This window comes from Vanessa atalanta, chromosome 4 (assembly GCF_905147765.1).
Source record: "Vanessa atalanta chromosome 4, ilVanAtal1.2, whole genome shotgun sequence".
Classification (NCBI taxonomy): Eukaryota; Metazoa; Arthropoda; class Insecta; order Lepidoptera; family Nymphalidae; genus Vanessa; species Vanessa atalanta.
In genome coordinates, this window is record NC_061874.1 from 5,909,821 (window position 1) to 5,929,149 (window position 19,329).

The 19,329-nt window shown below is 30.0% G+C and overlaps 3 protein-coding genes across 3 annotated transcripts; 1 reads left to right on the plus strand and 2 right to left on the minus strand.

Annotated features, from left to right (window-relative positions):
* Positions 1 to 6,754: 6,754 nt before the first annotated feature.
* Positions 6,755 to 18,236, minus strand: LOC125077915 (TWiK family of potassium channels protein 7). Its single transcript, XM_047690029.1, has 7 exons — positions 18,033 to 18,236; positions 11,467 to 11,640; positions 10,272 to 10,395; positions 9,877 to 10,035; positions 9,551 to 9,751; positions 9,249 to 9,469; positions 6,755 to 7,171 (listed from the first exon to the last, which is right to left on the minus strand). The coding sequence occupies exons 1-7, from the start codon at positions 18,186 to 18,188 to the stop codon at positions 7,010 to 7,012; spliced, it is 1,197 nt and encodes a 398-aa protein (XP_047545985.1). The 5' UTR covers positions 18,189 to 18,236; the 3' UTR covers positions 6,755 to 7,009.
* On the minus strand, positions 15,155 to 16,204 carry LOC125077916 (cAMP-dependent protein kinase catalytic subunit alpha-like). Its single transcript, XM_047690030.1, has one exon. It carries the CDS (start codon positions 16,202 to 16,204, stop codon positions 15,155 to 15,157), a length of 1,050 nt encoding a protein of 349 aa, XP_047545986.1.
* On the plus strand, positions 16,617 to 17,833 carry LOC125077626 (cAMP-dependent protein kinase catalytic subunit alpha-like). Its single transcript, XM_047689607.1, has one exon. It carries the CDS (start codon positions 16,617 to 16,619, stop codon positions 17,697 to 17,699), a length of 1,083 nt encoding a protein of 360 aa, XP_047545563.1. The 3' UTR covers positions 17,700 to 17,833.
* Positions 18,237 to 19,329: the final 1,093 nt, after the last annotated feature.

Consider the following 19,329-nt stretch of genomic DNA (forward strand, 5'->3'; position numbering starts at 1 on the left):
AATGCGTCATCCACTTCAGATGTATTTTTTTGAAATAGTATCAACTAATCACTGTCTGATATATTTATATAGCATTTTTTTATAATTAAGTTATTATACAATTAACTTCATTCCAATTATATGATTGCGTGATTTGCTATTCGTTTATTATGTTTGACAAATATCATGTAATTATTACTTTAAAAATTAGGTAATATACAGGTAAAGAGAATATTTTATTATTCCATTTAAAAATACTTGATTAATTAAACGCTCGTGTACATTTTTAAAAGCACAATTATAATAATTGAGACAAACATGATTAATTAAAATAAATGTTTTGTTTGTAAAAACGAAACGCGCGATAAATTAGATTTTATGAGACAGTAATTATTTTTAAACGTGACCTAAAATTAAAGTGAACACATTTTAATTGACTCATCTTAAAAATAAAGCGCATATGAAAACATTTAAAATAAAATTCGAAGTAAAATAACCCGAGGTAATCTAATAAATTGTTTTGGGAAATGTTATATCTTGTACGTATTGTTTAAATAAAAATTGTTATTTTGATAAAATGTTTAGTGTTAGCTCTTATAAACTTCTTATGTCAGATATCTCCTAAAACTCAACAAATATAATATTTGCTAGTAAATGAAGTAGCATAGACAATTCGTTACGTACAAAAAGTTAACATAAGATCATCAGGTTTTTATGGATGATATATGAAAGAGGAAATGAAAGAACGGAAGTCATAACGAAACGAAGAAAGAAAAGTTCCATTATCTTTATACTGCAAATACCTATATTAAAAATAAGCAACATAAAAATATTTCTCTTTTGTAAATAAAGGTTTATCCTGGAAACACAAAAAATAAGTTTTATTTATGGAAGAAAAGCGAAGCAAAATTCTGCTAATTCTTGATGGCTACTTATCTAAATCTGTAATAGAATATTTATAAGAAAAATGTGTCAATGACATGAAATGTTTATATTTTAATCATGACATTGTGCGTTTATTTTAAAAACTATTAAAAACAAATATTTCTTGTAAATGATTACTGGTGTGACAGATAAAATTAAACATATGTTTCATTGTACATAAAACGCCCACATCCTACCATTACTTTATAAGAAAATAAATATAAAACTTCGTAAACGTTTCAAAAAAAAAGAATGGTGCAATACTATTTTATGTTTTCAAACAACACAAACGTTTCTCTGGTTTGCAACTCTGTACTTTCGGTCTACCTGTTTTCTTCGATATTTACATAGTTATAAAATTAAACAAGAAACAATTATAGAACTGTGTGGTAAAGCACTTCCCTTACACTTTATCTTTGTTGGGTTTTATAAACATTTACTCGTGTTGAGAATTAAGTGAAATGAAGTCTTTGATGTTTTTACTTGCCTTGATCATTGACATCAAAATGTTATTCCATAAAATCTAAATTTAGTAGTTCATAAATATCTTAAAGCGTCGTCTATACCATTTTATATAATCTTTACTTGATAAACAAAAATACACACTGTTTTTTGATTAGTTTGGTAATAAATCTAGTATTAGTTAATACGGAATAAATAACACCAAACAACTCAATCATTTGTGTGTACACAATTACTTGTCTCAGATTGGGTGAATCAGGTCAGTTACGGTGCCTATTCATAAATATCAGGAATTCATCCTCATATACGGAAATGACTCATAATACAGTTATATATCAGCTGAAGGAAATATTTTATAAATAAATATTTATGGTATTAGTATACCATCAATGTAGTCATCGAGTATAGTATTTAAGGTCATATTTTAATTATTTTATTTGTGATATTTATATATATCGTTTCAATCAACAATAAGTTTTCGTGATTTTTTTTTGCGTCTAAATTAAAAAAGTTACGATACTTTGAATATAAAAAATATCTTTACCATTTTGTATCAGTAGCTCTGTATTTCTTTGTTCTCTTATCTCATCTCAATCCACGATTACTTGTAACTAATCGATATATACGATAATACGACAACTGTCCCATGAAAATTTACTAAAGTAACATAAACACGTTTGCACAAGTCAATAAAAGGCCATAACGTCGTTGGTCTTGCACGTGAACTCTAGTCGTGCCAGATTTCTGTGTCGTCGGATTATGAGAGTGAGGGAGTAAATTGGACTTCCTAGTATGTTGACACACACACAAGCACTGAAACATTATATCTTGTGTTGTCTTGTCTAAGTTGATATGGCTCTTGTGGTCGGAATTGGTCAGGAAGAACAATATATTGGTGATGTTATTGCATTAACAAATAAAATTTGTGCTTGTATTTGATTCTGCAAAGCAATATAATTGCCACGAACTCGATAACAAAGAGATTTTATACAATTTACTACCCATCTCTATGTTTTACGTTCAAAGTGTGCCATAAAGTTCGCGTTCGGAAATTATTCATCTCACAGAGAATTGTTACCAGATCACAGTCGACCAGCGTGATCACGCTTTCATGTAACGAAAATCAGGCTTATTTGTATTCATGTGCCTTTAATGTTTTTTTAATGAGTGTGTCATTGGGCCTCCTGATGGTCAGCATTGTCCATAGAAATGGCACCAAAAAAAACGTATTATTCCTCACATCGCCAATGCGCCACCAATCTTGGGAACTTTTTCATTCATCGACTAAAGCATTAGCGATTTTTATTTGTCCCAGTTTTGCAATCATATTAATCAACCCATTTTTAAATGAACATTAATATTTTAAAGTAAGTAAAATAAATGTAATATATGTATAATATGGCACGCATTTCTATGAAATAACAAAATGGTCTTTAAAATCATTCATCATCATAATTCCATCAGGTGAGCCTCCTGCTCGTTTGCCACCTTATGACATAAAAAAAAATAAATAAAAAAATAAAAGAACTCTAGAAAAACCGCAACACGTGTTGTTTGCTATATATTAACAATTGATATGCTGGCTGCGTACGGGCCAAGATGTACGAGCATATTAGCTCGATACTTTTACTGATTTTACGTGTATTATTAAAAGTAATGTAGGTTTGAGTACCCTATATATTTTTCGAATAGAATATAACTTGATTTTATTCACTTTCTTAAAATTCTTAAGCCCCAATGTTGAATTCGGTCGTAGTTTTATAATGGTCTAAATAATCTGCTTCTGATTCTGTCAAAAACTTTTGATCGGTAAGTTAAATATTTTATTATTATTTATAATCCTGATCAAATTTGTTAGTAACAAATATGTGACAATTTGATCAAAATCTACCCAAAGGAACTTTGAATTCCTAACAATTGATAATGAAAGGTCAAATTAATAGAAGAAATATACATAAAAGAAAAAAATTCAAAATAGTGTCGTCGGAATTAATGTAAGTATGTAATCAAAAACGAGCAAGGTCATTTTATTTCAGCCATACAAAATACTATGTTATATTTTGTTATATTCACCACTTAAAACCATCGAACCGACCGGCAGTGTTTACACAATAAATTATAGATATTACACAAACATTGGGATATATTTTATTACACTATAAAATCGAAAGACGAAGTACGAATGTGGTATCCGCATCATACCACGAAATAGTCATGAATGCTGTTATTTATTGATTGATTGAGTCGTTCGAGTTTTCAGTAGATATTTGTAGAAATAAATTAGAAAATGTAAATGTTTTTTTTTATATGAAAATAAGAGCTGAATATCAAACGAATATCGTGATTTCCATTTCGGGCACGACAGATTTTTCAGTGCTTAAATTATTTGCACACGGTAGCGGAACTACAAATACAAAACCTGCACATATCTGATGAAATTTTACCACATCTACAAAACCGCAGTTGTCAGCGTAGTGGAATAAACTCCAAACAGTTTCCTTAAACAATAGGAGACAGGTACAGGTCGTTACGTTACTCACATTACAAATTAAAGTAAACGTGCACGATCTACATATTGAGACAAAATTAATCCTACTAAACATTTTACGGCAGCCAACCAACTTAATAGAAAACCACTGTGAATGTGTACGAATGAGAAATATATGGATCAGCTTGATGCTTGAGGCCTATTTACTGACTGGATTATCCACAAACTAGTTATATTTTTTTTATTAGTAACCGAACTTGACGCATTGATTTGATCTTTTGAGTTTTATCAAAACCGGTTATTTTTTTCAGCATTTCTTTTAATTTAGTGATGTCTGTATTTATAACATTTTAAATTATAAGCAAATTAAACCATTAAAATATACTTTTCATACATAATAATAGAACAAAAACCTGTATAATGTATATACATTAAAGGTATGTTATTAGATATATAGTTTGTGACGCGCGTCGTTGACTTAATTACAGTCGTAACTTTTAAAGGGTCTACTTTGCCTCAGGGAACACATTAAGCCCTTGTTTCGGGCTAATATCAGTAACACCAGATAGTAATCGTTAACCCTTTTGTATTGTCCTAAAAGGGTCATGGAGGTCAAATGGTATGAATGACAGGTAATACTTAGCAGCTAATAAAATATATTAGAGTCAATATACAGATTAGACGGATATTAGTAGATTTATATGTAAATATATAAAAAACATAAAATGGCCCATTATGTACATTATAATTTTGTTCACTTTACTTTAGCGTATAATACACTAAAATCACAAATCAACGTAAAGCAAAGCTTATTACTGTATGTATGTAGATTAAATAAAACAGGTAATCAGAATGGAATAATGGAATGGAACAAATACGTTTTTTCCACAGAGGAAATAGTATAACCCATTGTCCATGTTCGAATCAGTTGAAGTCTGAGATGTCATTTGACACTGAAAGTAAAGCTGCTCCTTACTTATTACTACTATTACATATAATAATAAATTATATTATCTTTAAATGTTATTCTTATTATGTAAAGTATTCGATTCTATAATTGGAACACCGAGAAACGTGTTTATATTATTAAGAATTTAGTTATGCCTAAAACTGGTTGCTGAGCAAATATTTTACAATTATAATATAATGTTATAAGCATAGCTTTGTTATGGACATGAAACATGGACCTGTTTAATTTACTTACGTTGCTTACCATGTAGATTAATATATAATTATCATTATAAAAAAATAATTTCGAATATTTCCCCTAAAATGTGAATAAACAAAAACAAACATACAGAACGCAAATCATTTAATCAGCACGTATAGCAGTTTTAGATCACAAACATTATTGACAAATCTTAATCACAATCAACAATCATGATGTCTTTTTAAGAATTGAATCAAATTATAGTGTTAAATCTTAATTAGGTATAATTAAGTAATGAAACTGATACGGTGATATCAATTATTTCGCATGGCTAAAAATATAGCTATCTCTTTCTCGTGTGAAAATAACTAATTTATAAATATGGGACAGCTATTTAGCTCATAGCCACCTAAGTAGTAGTCTGACCTAAAAATTACGAACGCTACCCCGTCTAACTATTCGTGGGTCATGCAAATAGTCGTCCACTTTATGAGTGTGCGTGATTCCGTAACTGACGACGTCCTTATTATGTATGTCAATTTAATTTATAATTAATAATAAAAACTATAACAAAATTGTGAAATTAAATCTATTTATCACTTGTATTTTTATTTTGTTGAAGTTTAATTCACAATACAATACGGTTATTTTTTTTGTATTTTATCTTTTATAATAAAAGTATGGAGGTAGCCCAAAATTGTAATTGTAAGACCTTCATTTATTTGTACGTATACTTACGTACGTGTACTTGTTGTACGGTGTAACTTGCTTATGATAAAATAAATTATAAAACTTAGCCTGCCTCACAGATTTCCTATGCAAAAAAATATTATTTATTCTTTGGATCCAAGCTATATTATTAATAATTACTTTACGAAGAAAAAAACATCTAAGTTATCATTATAGTAGTCTCATTATCTTTCGCATTTTTATTTGAATTAATACTTATACCTTATTTCCTAGGCACTGGCTTACAAAAACATTATAAAGATTTTCAGGTAACGATAGCCCATGCTATTAAAACAGTGTACCCAAATCTTTACAGCACAACAAATAATATAATCAAAGACATCAGACAGAAATTCGATATACACGTTAATTCTAGTTATCTGACATTTTCTGATAAAGCTCTCCTAATGTCGATTTGACACGCGGCTTGCTAAGCTCCATCAAAGATAGGGAATTTCGATAACGAAAACATTAATAACGACGTGAAATAAGTAAGAACTTATTTTGTCTTAAATGTATTGTAGGAATTGAGTTTTCCTAGAGTAAATATACCTAACTAGCATAAACACCATAATTGTTATTTATAAATTTACAGTATTATTATGAAAGAATCCAATAATGAAATCTCAATAGTCCGCTTAATATCATCCCAAAATATATTACAACAAAACAAATTATTTGGAAGCATTCTTTAGTACAATGCTTCACTCAAATTGGAGCTGTCACAGTTTATGAAATTATGTTGTTATTATAAATCACAGCTACTACCGCGTAATCTCGCAATGTTGTATCATTAAATTTGTAGCAGCTCGTCACAATAATACTAATTAGCTTAATAATACTAAGTTTAAACAATGTATTTCTAGCCTGACCTATTTTTTTAATTTCTAATATTCGAATACAACATATTTAGACAATTTAGTATTTCCGTTGAATATTTTATTTTTAAGCTATTTTACTAGTAATATTTTAAATATTAGTAAAATAACTGCTAGTTGAAATAGATGAACCATTTATTATGTATGAGTTTTGACAGTGAGTAACAAACGTTGTATTCGTGTGTGTGCTTCATTGTAAAAAAGCTATGAAACATATTTACGGCGCAGTTTCCGTGCTTTGTAAGTAGTTAATTTATAACTATTACATCAGAGATAGCGATGCATCATCGCCAAATTTGAGGCGATTGAACATTATCGATTTTTTTTTAAATTGTAATTGAAGCTTCTTAAGGTGAAAAATTAAATTGTATAGAAGTATTTCTACAATAGGCCTAAACATTACACTGATGATTCGTATATTACAATTTGGACTATAGGTGGTTTTGGTTGACTGGTCACGGGGCTTGTGATGTCTCTAATTACAGCCTCGACGGCCGCTTCCCACTCCAGTTGACGTTTCTCACCGAGGGCGTCACGTCCGCTAAATCTGGGCATGGTGACCTAAAACAGATTAAAAAATAAAGTATACAATTGCAATAAACCGTGCCAAGAAAAATAGGTACGCAATCGTCGTTACAAACGTTACAAATTGTATGTAACAACTGTTTTAAATTTTATTCGTTAATTATAATAATTAAATGAAAACTTATTTAAAAAAAATAATATAAAATACAATTATTTAAAATCAAAGAGAAGCTTAAAAGTAAGCCTGTATTCGTAATACCTAATATATATATCTTAATACCCAAAATAGATTACGATATACCTACGTATTTCCTCCTATACCAATGACTTACTTCGTCACTTACCTTTACACTCAGTTTATTGTCATTTTCAACAAACATGGTGATACAAGCCGCATTTAATTGGTCAAGTAATGCTTTAATAAAACAACAACATAATAACACTAAAATTAAATCGTTTCTATTACAAGTATGTTTCTTTTAAAACTTCTTATAAATATAATTTGACAAAGAATACTATCAAAATAAAGCCACTGTCAAAAGTTTAAATTTCGATTAAACAAAGCTCTTGCTGCTTTGACAGGAAAGCGCATTAATGTACAGTGTACACTGTTACTAAGCAATGTATTGTTAAAATGTTACTTTAGTAACGTCAAACTATTATATGAACAGGAAGACAACAACTAGATTCAGTCATGAAACTATTCTATTTTCTTAGTAATAATTATTTTTAACTTATACTAACTACATACTCGCAGACTAAACACTGAAAATTAAATTTAACAAGATTTCTAATATCTGACTTTTAAATAAATTTCATATCAAGGCTCTTAATATACTAGATCTATCAGGTTACGATACATTATTTTTTTTCAGATTCTTTGATCCGTATCTATAAAATTATGCTCATACATATGATTGTATTCCGAATACCTATATTCGATGCAATTGAGCTCCAGATATTTATTAAAGTTATTTTAAAACGTAAAAATAATAGCTCAAAAGGCTCAGAAGCAATAATCTTTCAACATTGACACGTAATGTCGGATAGATCTCGTCGAAGGTCATAGAAACACTGACGCACTTTTAAAACAGAATTTTATAACCATCAGATCGGAAACTTATAAAAATATCCCATAACATTCATATTTTAGTTCATAATACTTTCAGAGTTTTTTTTCGTTGCTCGAATCAGTACGGTATTAATCGATTTCAATCCGATATACAATCAAGTTTATTCCTTAGAATAAAAAACATTGGTCGTTTCATTTCAGCTATTATAGAACCGTTTGACGTATTTTATGGTGTAGTAAAACTAAAAGGGTGGCTATTGCGACATTGAAGCACTCGTCGACCTCGATCTTTACTTATGCAAGCAACACAATACAATCAATGCTGTAAAAATAGACGAAGCTGTCTAATACAAATTCTTATCTTATAAAATGTAGAAGTAATGTAAAATATTAAGTATATGGAACTGATTTATTGCATCTAACTACTTATAAGCGTAATATGCAACAGTCTATCATCGCAGGCGTTTACTTGTAGCTGTCACGTACGTACGCATCTCCGGTATTGATCTGAACTCCAATAATCAAAGAGAGGAGACCGTTTAGTTGTTTACAAAGTAGACGGATGTCTGTCTGCAATGCTGTCGGATCATTCGAGCTACGCTTTGAACTCGACAAAATAATAACAAAACACTTATTGAACACTCAATAAATCTTAAAATGTGTCTGTCTCCTGATGTTTATGAAAATAACAAAGTTTGATTATTAAATATAGACAAGTAAAAAATCTCTGAATATTTTTATTAGAAAATCCTTTGTCATCAATCAACTTTAAATTTTTTCACAATCTTTTTTAAACTTTTAATAAAAAAAAAAAAATGTTATAATAGTAAGTTAATATTGATAATACGACATATTTTTACTTATCAGGGAATAACGCTCATTTGTACGAATATCAAAATATCTAAATAAGACATAGTAATAACGGTTTCATATGAAAAACAGTAAAATATATTTTTGGCAGCCTAGGCACTTTAAAGTACTGTAAGTTTATTAGGTCAAGGCTTAGGCACTAATTTCGTACAAAGCATAAACTTTACTTACGACAGTTAAGACCTTTCTGAGATCGTTATGGAACGCAGACACGTCGACTCCTCGCCCGGCGTCGCCAAGTCTTCTTAATGTGTCTGCCAAGGGTCCTGAGAGAGCTCGTAGTTGTTGCCAAGACCTAGCGTATTGCCTTCTAACTAACTCGATAATTGTAGATGTAAGTGCCAACCCTATCAAAATGTATAGGGTACATAACAACATATACTTCGGTCTTTCTGAAAAATAAGGCAAAAGTTAGTGATTTTTTACAATTATTTTCAATTTATGTAACACAAGCGTTCATCAAAAATACATACTTGGAACTAGATCACCGAATCCAATGGTAGTCATTGTAATGAAACAAAAATAAAATCCATCATAGAATGTCCAATCATCTTCCCACATTTTAAAGAGTCCCGCTCCAGCTGATAAATATACGAATAGGAAGCACACGGCCCAAAACGCGTACAAAGATCTTTGACCCGCCGGATTTGTTTCTGACAGTCGATTACACCATTCTAGATACAACAAACAATTACTGGAAATAAATATAAGAATATTTCTTTTGCATCATTACCGGAAAATTTATGTGCAGCACGCGTGGCCGCAAGCCGCACATAAATCGTTGTCTAAATAAACTTACTCGGCATTGTAGGCAAGTGTTTGGCTACAATAGACACAACTGTTGCAAATACTCTTCCGAGATCAGCGATCACTGTGAGCGTTAGTGGAATTCCAATGAGTGCGTATGCAATGCAGAATAGTCTTCCCCAGAATGTTTCTGGTACAATATTACCGTATCCTGTAATAAAAGATGAATATAAATAAAAATCGCATTTTCGCGTTTTTTTCTAATACTTGTACGTATTGCATGTAATAGATATATAAATTATAATATTATTTTCGTTTGAAGTTTTTCAATAAAATAAATATTTGTTGGTCGACGTCTTTATCGATTAATAATACATTGAAGAAATAAGAAATATCCTTCTGAATATAACACATTTATACTGTGTATGCTTACATGGTCGTACACACCTATTGTGGTGAGTACAGTTGATGAAAAGAACACAGCTTGTAATATACTCCATTTTTCTTCAAGTGGAGGAAAATTTCTTTCTATTTCCAAAGCAATACCACTGCCAGATGCGTCCTCTAGTACCTTTCGAAACATTAATATAAAATAAATAAAGATATAATCATAATATCACTATTCCGGTAAATAATTTAAGCTTGTAAATATTTATTATATGTAGATTAACATTATAATTAACGTTTATTTGGAAACCAAAACAAGTAAAACGTAAGATTTTTTGAAGCGATAGATGAATATCACATTGTTTCTGTTCGATTTACATCTACTTACATAGTATACATCTACTTGTTCAATTAAAATATCTACACTATTTAGTTCTTATATTGTAAAATTGCGATTGAATAATCTATATCTAATTTTATACTAAAATATACATTAAAATATCTAGATCAGATAGAATATAAACATGCTCAGACGTACAGTGGTTGGGTGGGTCAAGATCAAAACCGCATTGGATTAGCTAAAAAGAGGGTAACATGGCCATGTGGCTTATGGACGCTGCGTGTGCATTAATATTTGCGTTACGTTGTCCAAACATTTATTTTTAATACCATATATCAAAATTAATCGATATTATCAGTGCTAGTTTATTTTTTTTTTTTCGTGGTGAAAGCTACAATTACCTACATGGCATGACGCCGTGCAATTAAAATTTATAGTAACAGCTAAACCTGATTTTTTGTTTTATTAATTGTATAAATTGAATATAGGTTACATTGCCATCCCTCGTTGATTTTCTTCTAGGGGTTTAAAAGTTTGTTTGTATTTATTACCATTAGATTGTCCTTGTTCATGTTTTAGAATACTGCAAGAATTGGCAGATCAATACGGTCGGCCGCCAGTCTACTGTCTACCTTTAGAAACACATTTCTGATTTTCAACCACCTTACGTATTTTTTATTCTACTGCTCAGAGTATTAATGAAAACGTCTCTTAGGAAACTTAACCGGAACGACATTAAGAAATGCTGTTAGTTATGTGAATAAAGTGAGTAAACTATAATGTCTCAAGATACAAGATCTGCAAAGAATGTTGATAATAATATTTTCCAAGGGCGAAGTAAAAAAAGAAAAAATAAATATTGGTCGATCATTGAATACGAGCACATTCTGATATATTTCAAGTTTTTCAACTTACTTTCTCGTACACGGCGAGTTGGTCACTTAAAACTTTTTCTAAGCTTATGACTTCAGTCCCATTCATATTGTAATCGGCTACTACTCTAATTAGATTCCATCTTTCCGTTAAGAGACGATCTCTAAGAATTTCTTGCTTCGCCAATTCGGCTGGATATTCAAGCGCTCGAAAGACCTAAATCAAAATAAATTACTGTGTAATTTATATTAAATATACCCTTTGCGATGATAAAAAACGTTTCTAACTTGTCTCATATATATATTTAGAACAAAATAGACAACATACACATAAATATATTATATTTTATCGCTACAACAAAATAAAGGTGTATTTTAAAACTAGTTTATAATAACACCAATAAAATTTGAAGTGCACTTGTAACAACTACTTCTTTAATCGTTTATATAATTTATAGGTTGTATACAGTTTAATCGTTTTTTAATCATTGCCTTTGCTAGTTCGTTGTTTCATTTTTTATATAATTTAACTCATAGCAAATAAAAAACGACATTCAATTTATCTCGTACATGTATCACGAACCTTGATTTAACTCTATGTTAACATTTATTACAAACCTGGGTGGTTTTCTGATGCTAGCTATAAGTATTTTGTTTTGTAAGCTTTTATGTATAAATAAATAAATAATTAAAAAATAAAACAAATTAAATTATTGAAACAAATACTTTTTACTGAGCCGAGAAGAACCAGAGTGAATTCAGCTTGAACTTATCTTCGAAAACCTTCAAAACCAGTCTTCACCAGTCACTCTTTCAACTAATTTTACCAATTAAAGTATATAAGTACATAATACGTAATATGTTTATATGTTGATTTCTACAAAAAAATCTGCAAATTCTTTTATTCATATAGATTAGATAGATTATAAATCTATATAATCAAGCTATATAAACTTTCTGTTGCGTCTTAATTAATCAAGTGAAAAAGTAATCGTTAATAGCCTAATAAGTAACATTATAAAAAAAATTGAAGTTATACATTTTCACATATCTTAGATTATAATTTCTTCTTTATATTTTCATCGATACTATTTTTATAGTGTTGTATAGATATTTTAACGTTAATATTTGTACTTAATAGTAATAATTTTAAATTAATAATTGAGATATTATATAAGGGATTTTAGCGTAAGAACGAATTCCTTCTCCATGAATTGTTCATATTGTCCTTCACTATTTCAATCCAAAAAGTCACTAATAATTAATTTTATTAAATATATTATAGTTTGAGATGATGATGATCATAATTAAATACGGGTAATGAGAGCGAAATATAATCTTAATTAAAAGAAAATACACAAATTATAACTTTATTTATGATGGAACCTTTTTATAACATTTGTGTTATGACAAGTTAAAAGTTTTCGAAATCCTTTTCAAATAGACATACTGGTGATTTTTTTAATTTCATTTCTCCTATTTCAGGAAAATTACTAGAATCGCCAGGATTCCGACATATAGGCACGAATGGTGGGTATACTTTTTGATGTAATATCATAGTCCAGTTGTATTCACTGAACCATACATGACTTTTAATATCATATACACCCGCCTTCAACGAACCGTAGCGCTTAGTTGGGTCCACATCCAAAAGATGTTTAATTAAGGATTTACATGTAGGTGTCATATAATCTGGGGTCTTGTAAATTCCATTAAGGATTTTTTCATAAAGTTTCATTGTATCTGAGTGATAAAATGGTGGATAGCCAGCTATCATCTCATAAATAAGAATCCCCAGCGACCACCAATCCACGGTATACGTGTATCCTTTGGATAAGATAATCTCCGGAGCTATATACTCGGGTGTACCGCATATAGTCCACGTGCGACTTTTTATCGGCTTACCAAAACCGAAATCACCGAGCTTAATGTAACCAGACTCATTAATCATTATATTTTCTGGTTTAATATCCCTATGAACTATACTACAATGATGCAGATATTCTAATGCTAAAACGATTTGCGCCGTATAAAATTGTGCCAATGGTTCAGACAGATTTTTCATCCTTCGTATTAATGTAAATAGTTCGCCGCCAGCTTCGAATGGCAATACAAGATAAATATACGAGTTATCCTTGCAACAAAAATCTAGTGTTATCAAAAACGGAAATGTGATACTCTGTAAAATTTTCTTTTCTTGGTAAAGCTGTTTGATATTTTTCTTTTTTATTACTTGTGCTTTCTCAATAGCTTTCATAGCGTGGTACTCAAAACTAGTTTTATCACGAACGAGGAATACTGTCCCGTAGGAACCAACGCCAATAATCCTGACAAGGTCGAAATCTTCAGATGATTTTTCGTACTTTATAGTTGAAGCGTAAGTTTTCAAATAATCTTGTTTCAAAACGTCTAAATGACGTTTATGGCTGATTTGTGAATCATATGTGTAATGTACAGGTTTCTCTTCTTTTTTATCAAATATCATTTTTACATTAAAACTTTCTTAATTACAATATCTCTTGAATCCATCCATTCCCAAATAGATTTATGCATACCATGAAAAAAATTCAAAGATTCAAAGCTTTGAGGTCTCCTTATTATTAAAATATTGGTGACAGTTGAAAAAGTGACAAATATAGGAATATGACAGCCATCATAGAACCAGAACAACATTAATCCTAACGGATGATCATAGATATTTAATATATATTTAAAAAATGTATCTTAATGTAGTTCATTAGCCTTTACAACTGTAAAGGCTAAATTATATTTAGCTACTACTTTATTTGTTGTTAGTAATCCTATTAATATTATAATAAATAATATCCATTTATCAGGTTTTTATTTTCGTATTCCTTGTATCGTACTAATGCTGTCTTATAATTGTTTATGTCAATTGAGTTAAACTTCATACAGTTGATGTATTTTACGTTATTTTTTTCTGTTAAGTAACATACATAGGTAACCCTAACTCATATCGGATATTTGCTTACAAAAAGAATTCAAGATGAATTGCAACATTGCAATAACGCTTATTTTTGTACGTATTTTACGAGTATCTATACGTTGACGCATCGCTTATTCGATTAGACTTAAGCTTTGTACAGTTGTTTTTGGCACTTGCTTGAAGGTTTCTGGCAACGCATCATCGATGTATAAATATGCATAATATTTTCCAAAAAAACTTAATAAAGCATTAAATGCATTTTTTGCATTCGATAGTGATAATAATGATGATGTCCAGCTGACTGATTTAGACGACGGTGGAAATTCTCAAGGGACACTAGTTAACTGTTCAGGATATATTATAGTGCACAAGTGAGTGCGCAAACGAATCGACTGGAAAGATTTTAGGCGTAGGAACGATGGCTTTGCGTACTTTTTGGGACACTGGAGTATACATCAACTCTAACTTTGAGACTCCGGGCTACTATTGATTTTTTTTGAGACAAAATACATTTTTAGCCCCATCCGTGATTCTCTCTCTGAACTTCAAGATCTGCAGCCATATCCTATACTATACAAGACCAACAAGGCAAATATGTAACCTAGTTATAATATACTGTGTTGTTCAGCTCATTACTCTGTGTAAACAACTTTTATTTAAATAAATGTATAACATTTTAAAATCTGATGCAATACTTGGAATATTTTATAAATTCTATAAGAAATATACTGTAGAGATACTAGTATAAATAAGTATACTAATAATAGGCACTAGATTTATTATTTTAAAACTCTTCAAACTCTTTTGCGTAATAATACTTTGAACTTTTTTTAAGTTTAATTTGTTGTATTTCTGGAAAATTGCTGGTGTCACCTGGCGAAGAACAAATAGGCACAAATGCTGCTTGAACCCGTTGATGCAATATAGATTGCCAACAAATATCATTAAACCAAGAATGAGCTTTAATATCATAGACACCGTTTTTTAAAGATCCTAGACGTTTCGTGGGATCTACTTGTAACAGACTCTTTATCAAATTTTTACAATCAGAATTTAAAGTATCTGGACATTTATAATGACCTTCTAGAATTTTTTCATACAACTTGCTTGGGTCAGAAGCAAAGAAAGGAGGGTAACCGGAACACATTTCAAAAATTAAAACTCCGAGTGCCCACCAATCCACAGCAAATGAATAACCTTTTGCCATTATGACTTCAGGTGCTAAATATTCAGGTGTACCACACAAAGTCCACGTTTTTTTCTTAAGTATTTTACAAAATCCAAAATCACATAGTTTTATATACCCATTCGTATCAATCAATATATTCTCAGGTTTGATATCTCTGTGTATGATATCACAATAATGTAAATACTCTAAAGCTAACGCTACTTGACTAGCATAGAATTTCGACATCTCCTCTGAGAAATTACCATATTTTTGTATGTACGTAAATAGTTCTCCACCAGCCACATAGGGTAATATAAAGTAAAGATATAAATTATCTTTAAATGCGTTATCAAGCGAAAGAACAAATGGAAACTGAACAGCCTGAAGAATTTTCTTTTCCAGTATTAAATGTTTTACATGTCTACGTTCAACGACAATTTCTTTTGCAACGACTTTCATGGCATGGTATGTAAATGTACTTTTATCTCTGACTAAAAATACTTCTCCGTAAGCTCCGTTCCCAATTGCCTTTATACTATCATAATCGATTGAAGTTTTTTCCGACTGGGTAGGATCATCGTATCTTTTTAAAAATTCAGATTTCAACATATCCAAGTAACGACGGTGATCCTGATGATTCTGACGCGTGAACGGAGATCTAGCCATATGTTATAAAAATGTTATTAGAGTTACATGATCCCGAAAGCAAATTAGTAAAATCATTTGTAAATATAAACATGACCATAAAATAAATTGTATTCTGTGTTCATTATGACAACAATGTTTATTACAAATACTGTCAAATAAAATTTTTATTTCTATTAATTTAATAATAGGTTTATTTAAAAAAAATAGGACTATTTTTAATGTAAATTCATTAAAATAATTAGTGTCAAGGAATTGTAAATTATCACATTTATATATAATTTTTATATAAATATATAATATGATGTAAACTTTTTTCAGTATGAATGTCTCAAAAACGTCTTTTTATAACGTCAAAATTGAGGCGAAATATTTTATTTTATAATCGTAAAAAAAATCCCTCAAACTGATTTCACAAAAAGATATCGACGCTATGGCTGATGATGCCAAAAGATATGCTAGCTCAGCTTTCATTGCGGGGTATTCTGATGCAAAACAAGAACAATATAACCAATACCTCAAGAAACTACACCGAGATTTTATAGATTCTTGGAATGACAAGCCACAGGACCAAGCTAAATTGGGTGATTTTGAACAACAAAAAATATTAGGCACTGGTGCATTTGGAGTGGTTTATTTAACTAAACATTTGATTACTGGAAAATATTATGCTATGAAAATGCTAGAAAAAGAAAAAATTGTAAAGTTAAAGCAAATCGAACACAGTTATTATGAAAAAAAAATTTTATGCGGTCTCAATTTTACATTTTGTGTTTATATGAAATACTTTTTCAAAGATAATGTATACCTTTATTTCGTTCTCCCGTATATTGCTGGAGGAGAAATGTTTACGCACTTACGTAAACTAGGAAAATTCGAGGAAACATCCTCAAAATTTTATGGCGCTCAAGTGATCCTGGCACTCGAATATTTACATGCTTGTGAACTGGTTTATCGAGATTTAAAGCCGGAAAATATTTTAATCGAACGAACTGGATACATAAAAATAACTGATTTTGGTTTTTGTAAATTGATTCGTGGTAGAACTTGGACACTATGTGGTACTCCAGAATATTTAGCACCAGAAATTATTTTAAGTAAGGGATACGGAATGTCAGTTGATTGGTGGTCCCTTGGAGTCCTTTTATTTGAAATGAGCGCTGGTCATCCACCATTTTATGCGTCAGACCCTATGAGAATTTATGAAAAGATTGTTGCTGGAAAATACAGGTGTCCTAACCACTTTTCCTTGGAATTAAAAGATTTGATATCGCGTATACTCCAGACGGATATAACTAGACGTTTAGGGAACCTTAAGAGCGGAGCGTTAGATTTTAAAAATCATAAATGGTTTCGTGAAATCGATTGGGATAGCCTACTGAACAGTCGCTTTCCAGCACCTTTCATACCAAAAATTCGATCTCCGGGTGATTCGTCTTATTTTGAAAGCTACGATGAAGAAAAAATAAAAGAGAGCCCAATATGTTTATATGAAGAAGAATTTGCTGACTTCTAAACGAGCTGTTGACAGAATACTTTTTTTCTTATTTTTTAATGTACCGTGAATAAGAATATCACAATTTAGTTTAAGCTGGAACGTCGGGTTAATTTTAATTTAGGTTTCGACTTACATATAATTAACACCTCTTTTCTTGTTGCTATTTAAGTAAATTAATGCATATGGCATATATTTTCTATTTTAGTTTAGTTCTTAAATATTAATAAGGTATTAAAAATTGTATTATTAAATTTATCTCTAATCTCAAAGCTTTTAGTAGTTTTATGATTTAAATTTATAGTGTTATGATATAAATACAAAGATAAGTTTAAAAAATTGAGAAAAACTTACCAATCCACCTCCAGCTGTATATAACATAAGAGCAACGAATAGCCCAATATGAGATAGAGCTGCTCTTGGGATAAAACGCTCCCAATTAGATACGGGCGTCGTAGAACCCATCAGGGTCTCGGTTTCCCAATTCACATTATTTACTCCCTTACACATTTTCCTTTAACTCTTCTTACTCCCAGAATTGACGTAAAACCGCTTTACAAATATTTTTGCTTTAAATTTTACACTTCATTATTAAATTCAATCTCATTATCTATATCTGAAAAATAAGACTATATTATGTCTATATTATGTTAGAAATTAAATAAAATAATTTCATGCAATTTATTTGTCATCCGAACAAAATACTTATATTTTTCAATATACGTTGCTGAAACTAAAAGCTGCTACCATTTAAAAAGCGCTGCGATATTATGTTTCACGCGAAAGTGGCATGCACTCAGAATTATTTACCCAAAAATGACTGAATATATAGAAAATGTAACTTTTCAGCGTTTATAATTATGATGTTACATAACGCTCTGAATATACTTTCACATTCAAATGTGTATTTTGTTAATGTTTGATTGTTCTTAATATGCTTATATTAAAATTAGGTGAGATCATTCGAGATAGTAGTTTTATTTCACAGTAACAGTCACTTGTTCACGCTATCCTACAGACCTCTTTAACTTTGTTCTTTTAACGCAACATACATGTATTGTTAACGTAATCTTTAAAACTATACGGTATGGACGTACCAGATACAACGGGCGCCTACAGAAAGTTGCCAAACCTTGTGTACTTAGGGATCTATATGAGATTGCATTCGGAAATTATGATAGATAATTCATTTAACTGAATTATTTATTATCTTGTATTAAAGTAATTTACCTTATTTATATTATAATAAATAAATACCAAGCAAATAAGATTAAATAGACATCCAAAATGTAATTTTATAATAAAAATATACGATATGATGAATGATAATAAATTTCTTAAAACGGTGTACTAAATTTGATATGTGATGATGCCCTTGAATACGCAACATTAAGGCTTTAAGACGTTATTCTCAGTGGCACGTAAAAAAGGGTATAATACCAGTTATTATATATATTCGCCAATCATGCTAATACAATGTTCATATCAGCAGACAATTTTGTACCTTAAGCTTTAATTTTAATACATAAAAGTCTGCAATGCGTAAAGTTACATAAGTCAAACACTTTAAACTTAAAAATTACTTTAAGGTAATTTGTATTGAGACATAATTATAGAGTATAAACACATCAATATATTCACATTATAGCAT

Bases quoted from the DNA above. Each gene is read 5' to 3' on its own strand.
- LOC125077916 (XM_047690030.1), bottom strand. From the start codon at position 16,204: ATGGCTAGATCTCCGTTCACGCGTCAGAATCATCAGGATCACCGTCGT.
- LOC125077626 (XM_047689607.1), top strand. From the start codon at position 16,617: ATGGCTGATGATGCCAAAAGATATGCTAGCTCAGCTTTCATTGCGGGG.
- LOC125077915 (XM_047690029.1), bottom strand. From the start codon at position 18,188: ATGTGTAAGGGAGTAAATAATGTGAATTGGGAAACCGAGACCCTGATG. The intron at 10,036-10,271 runs GTGTGTACGACC...CTTTTATTACAG, and splicing joins AACTGTACTCACCACAATAG to GATACGGTAATATTGTACCA. The intron at 9,752-9,876 runs GTAAGTTTATTT...TGTTGTATCTAG, and splicing joins ACACTTGCCTACAATGCCGA to AATGGTGTAATCGACTGTCA.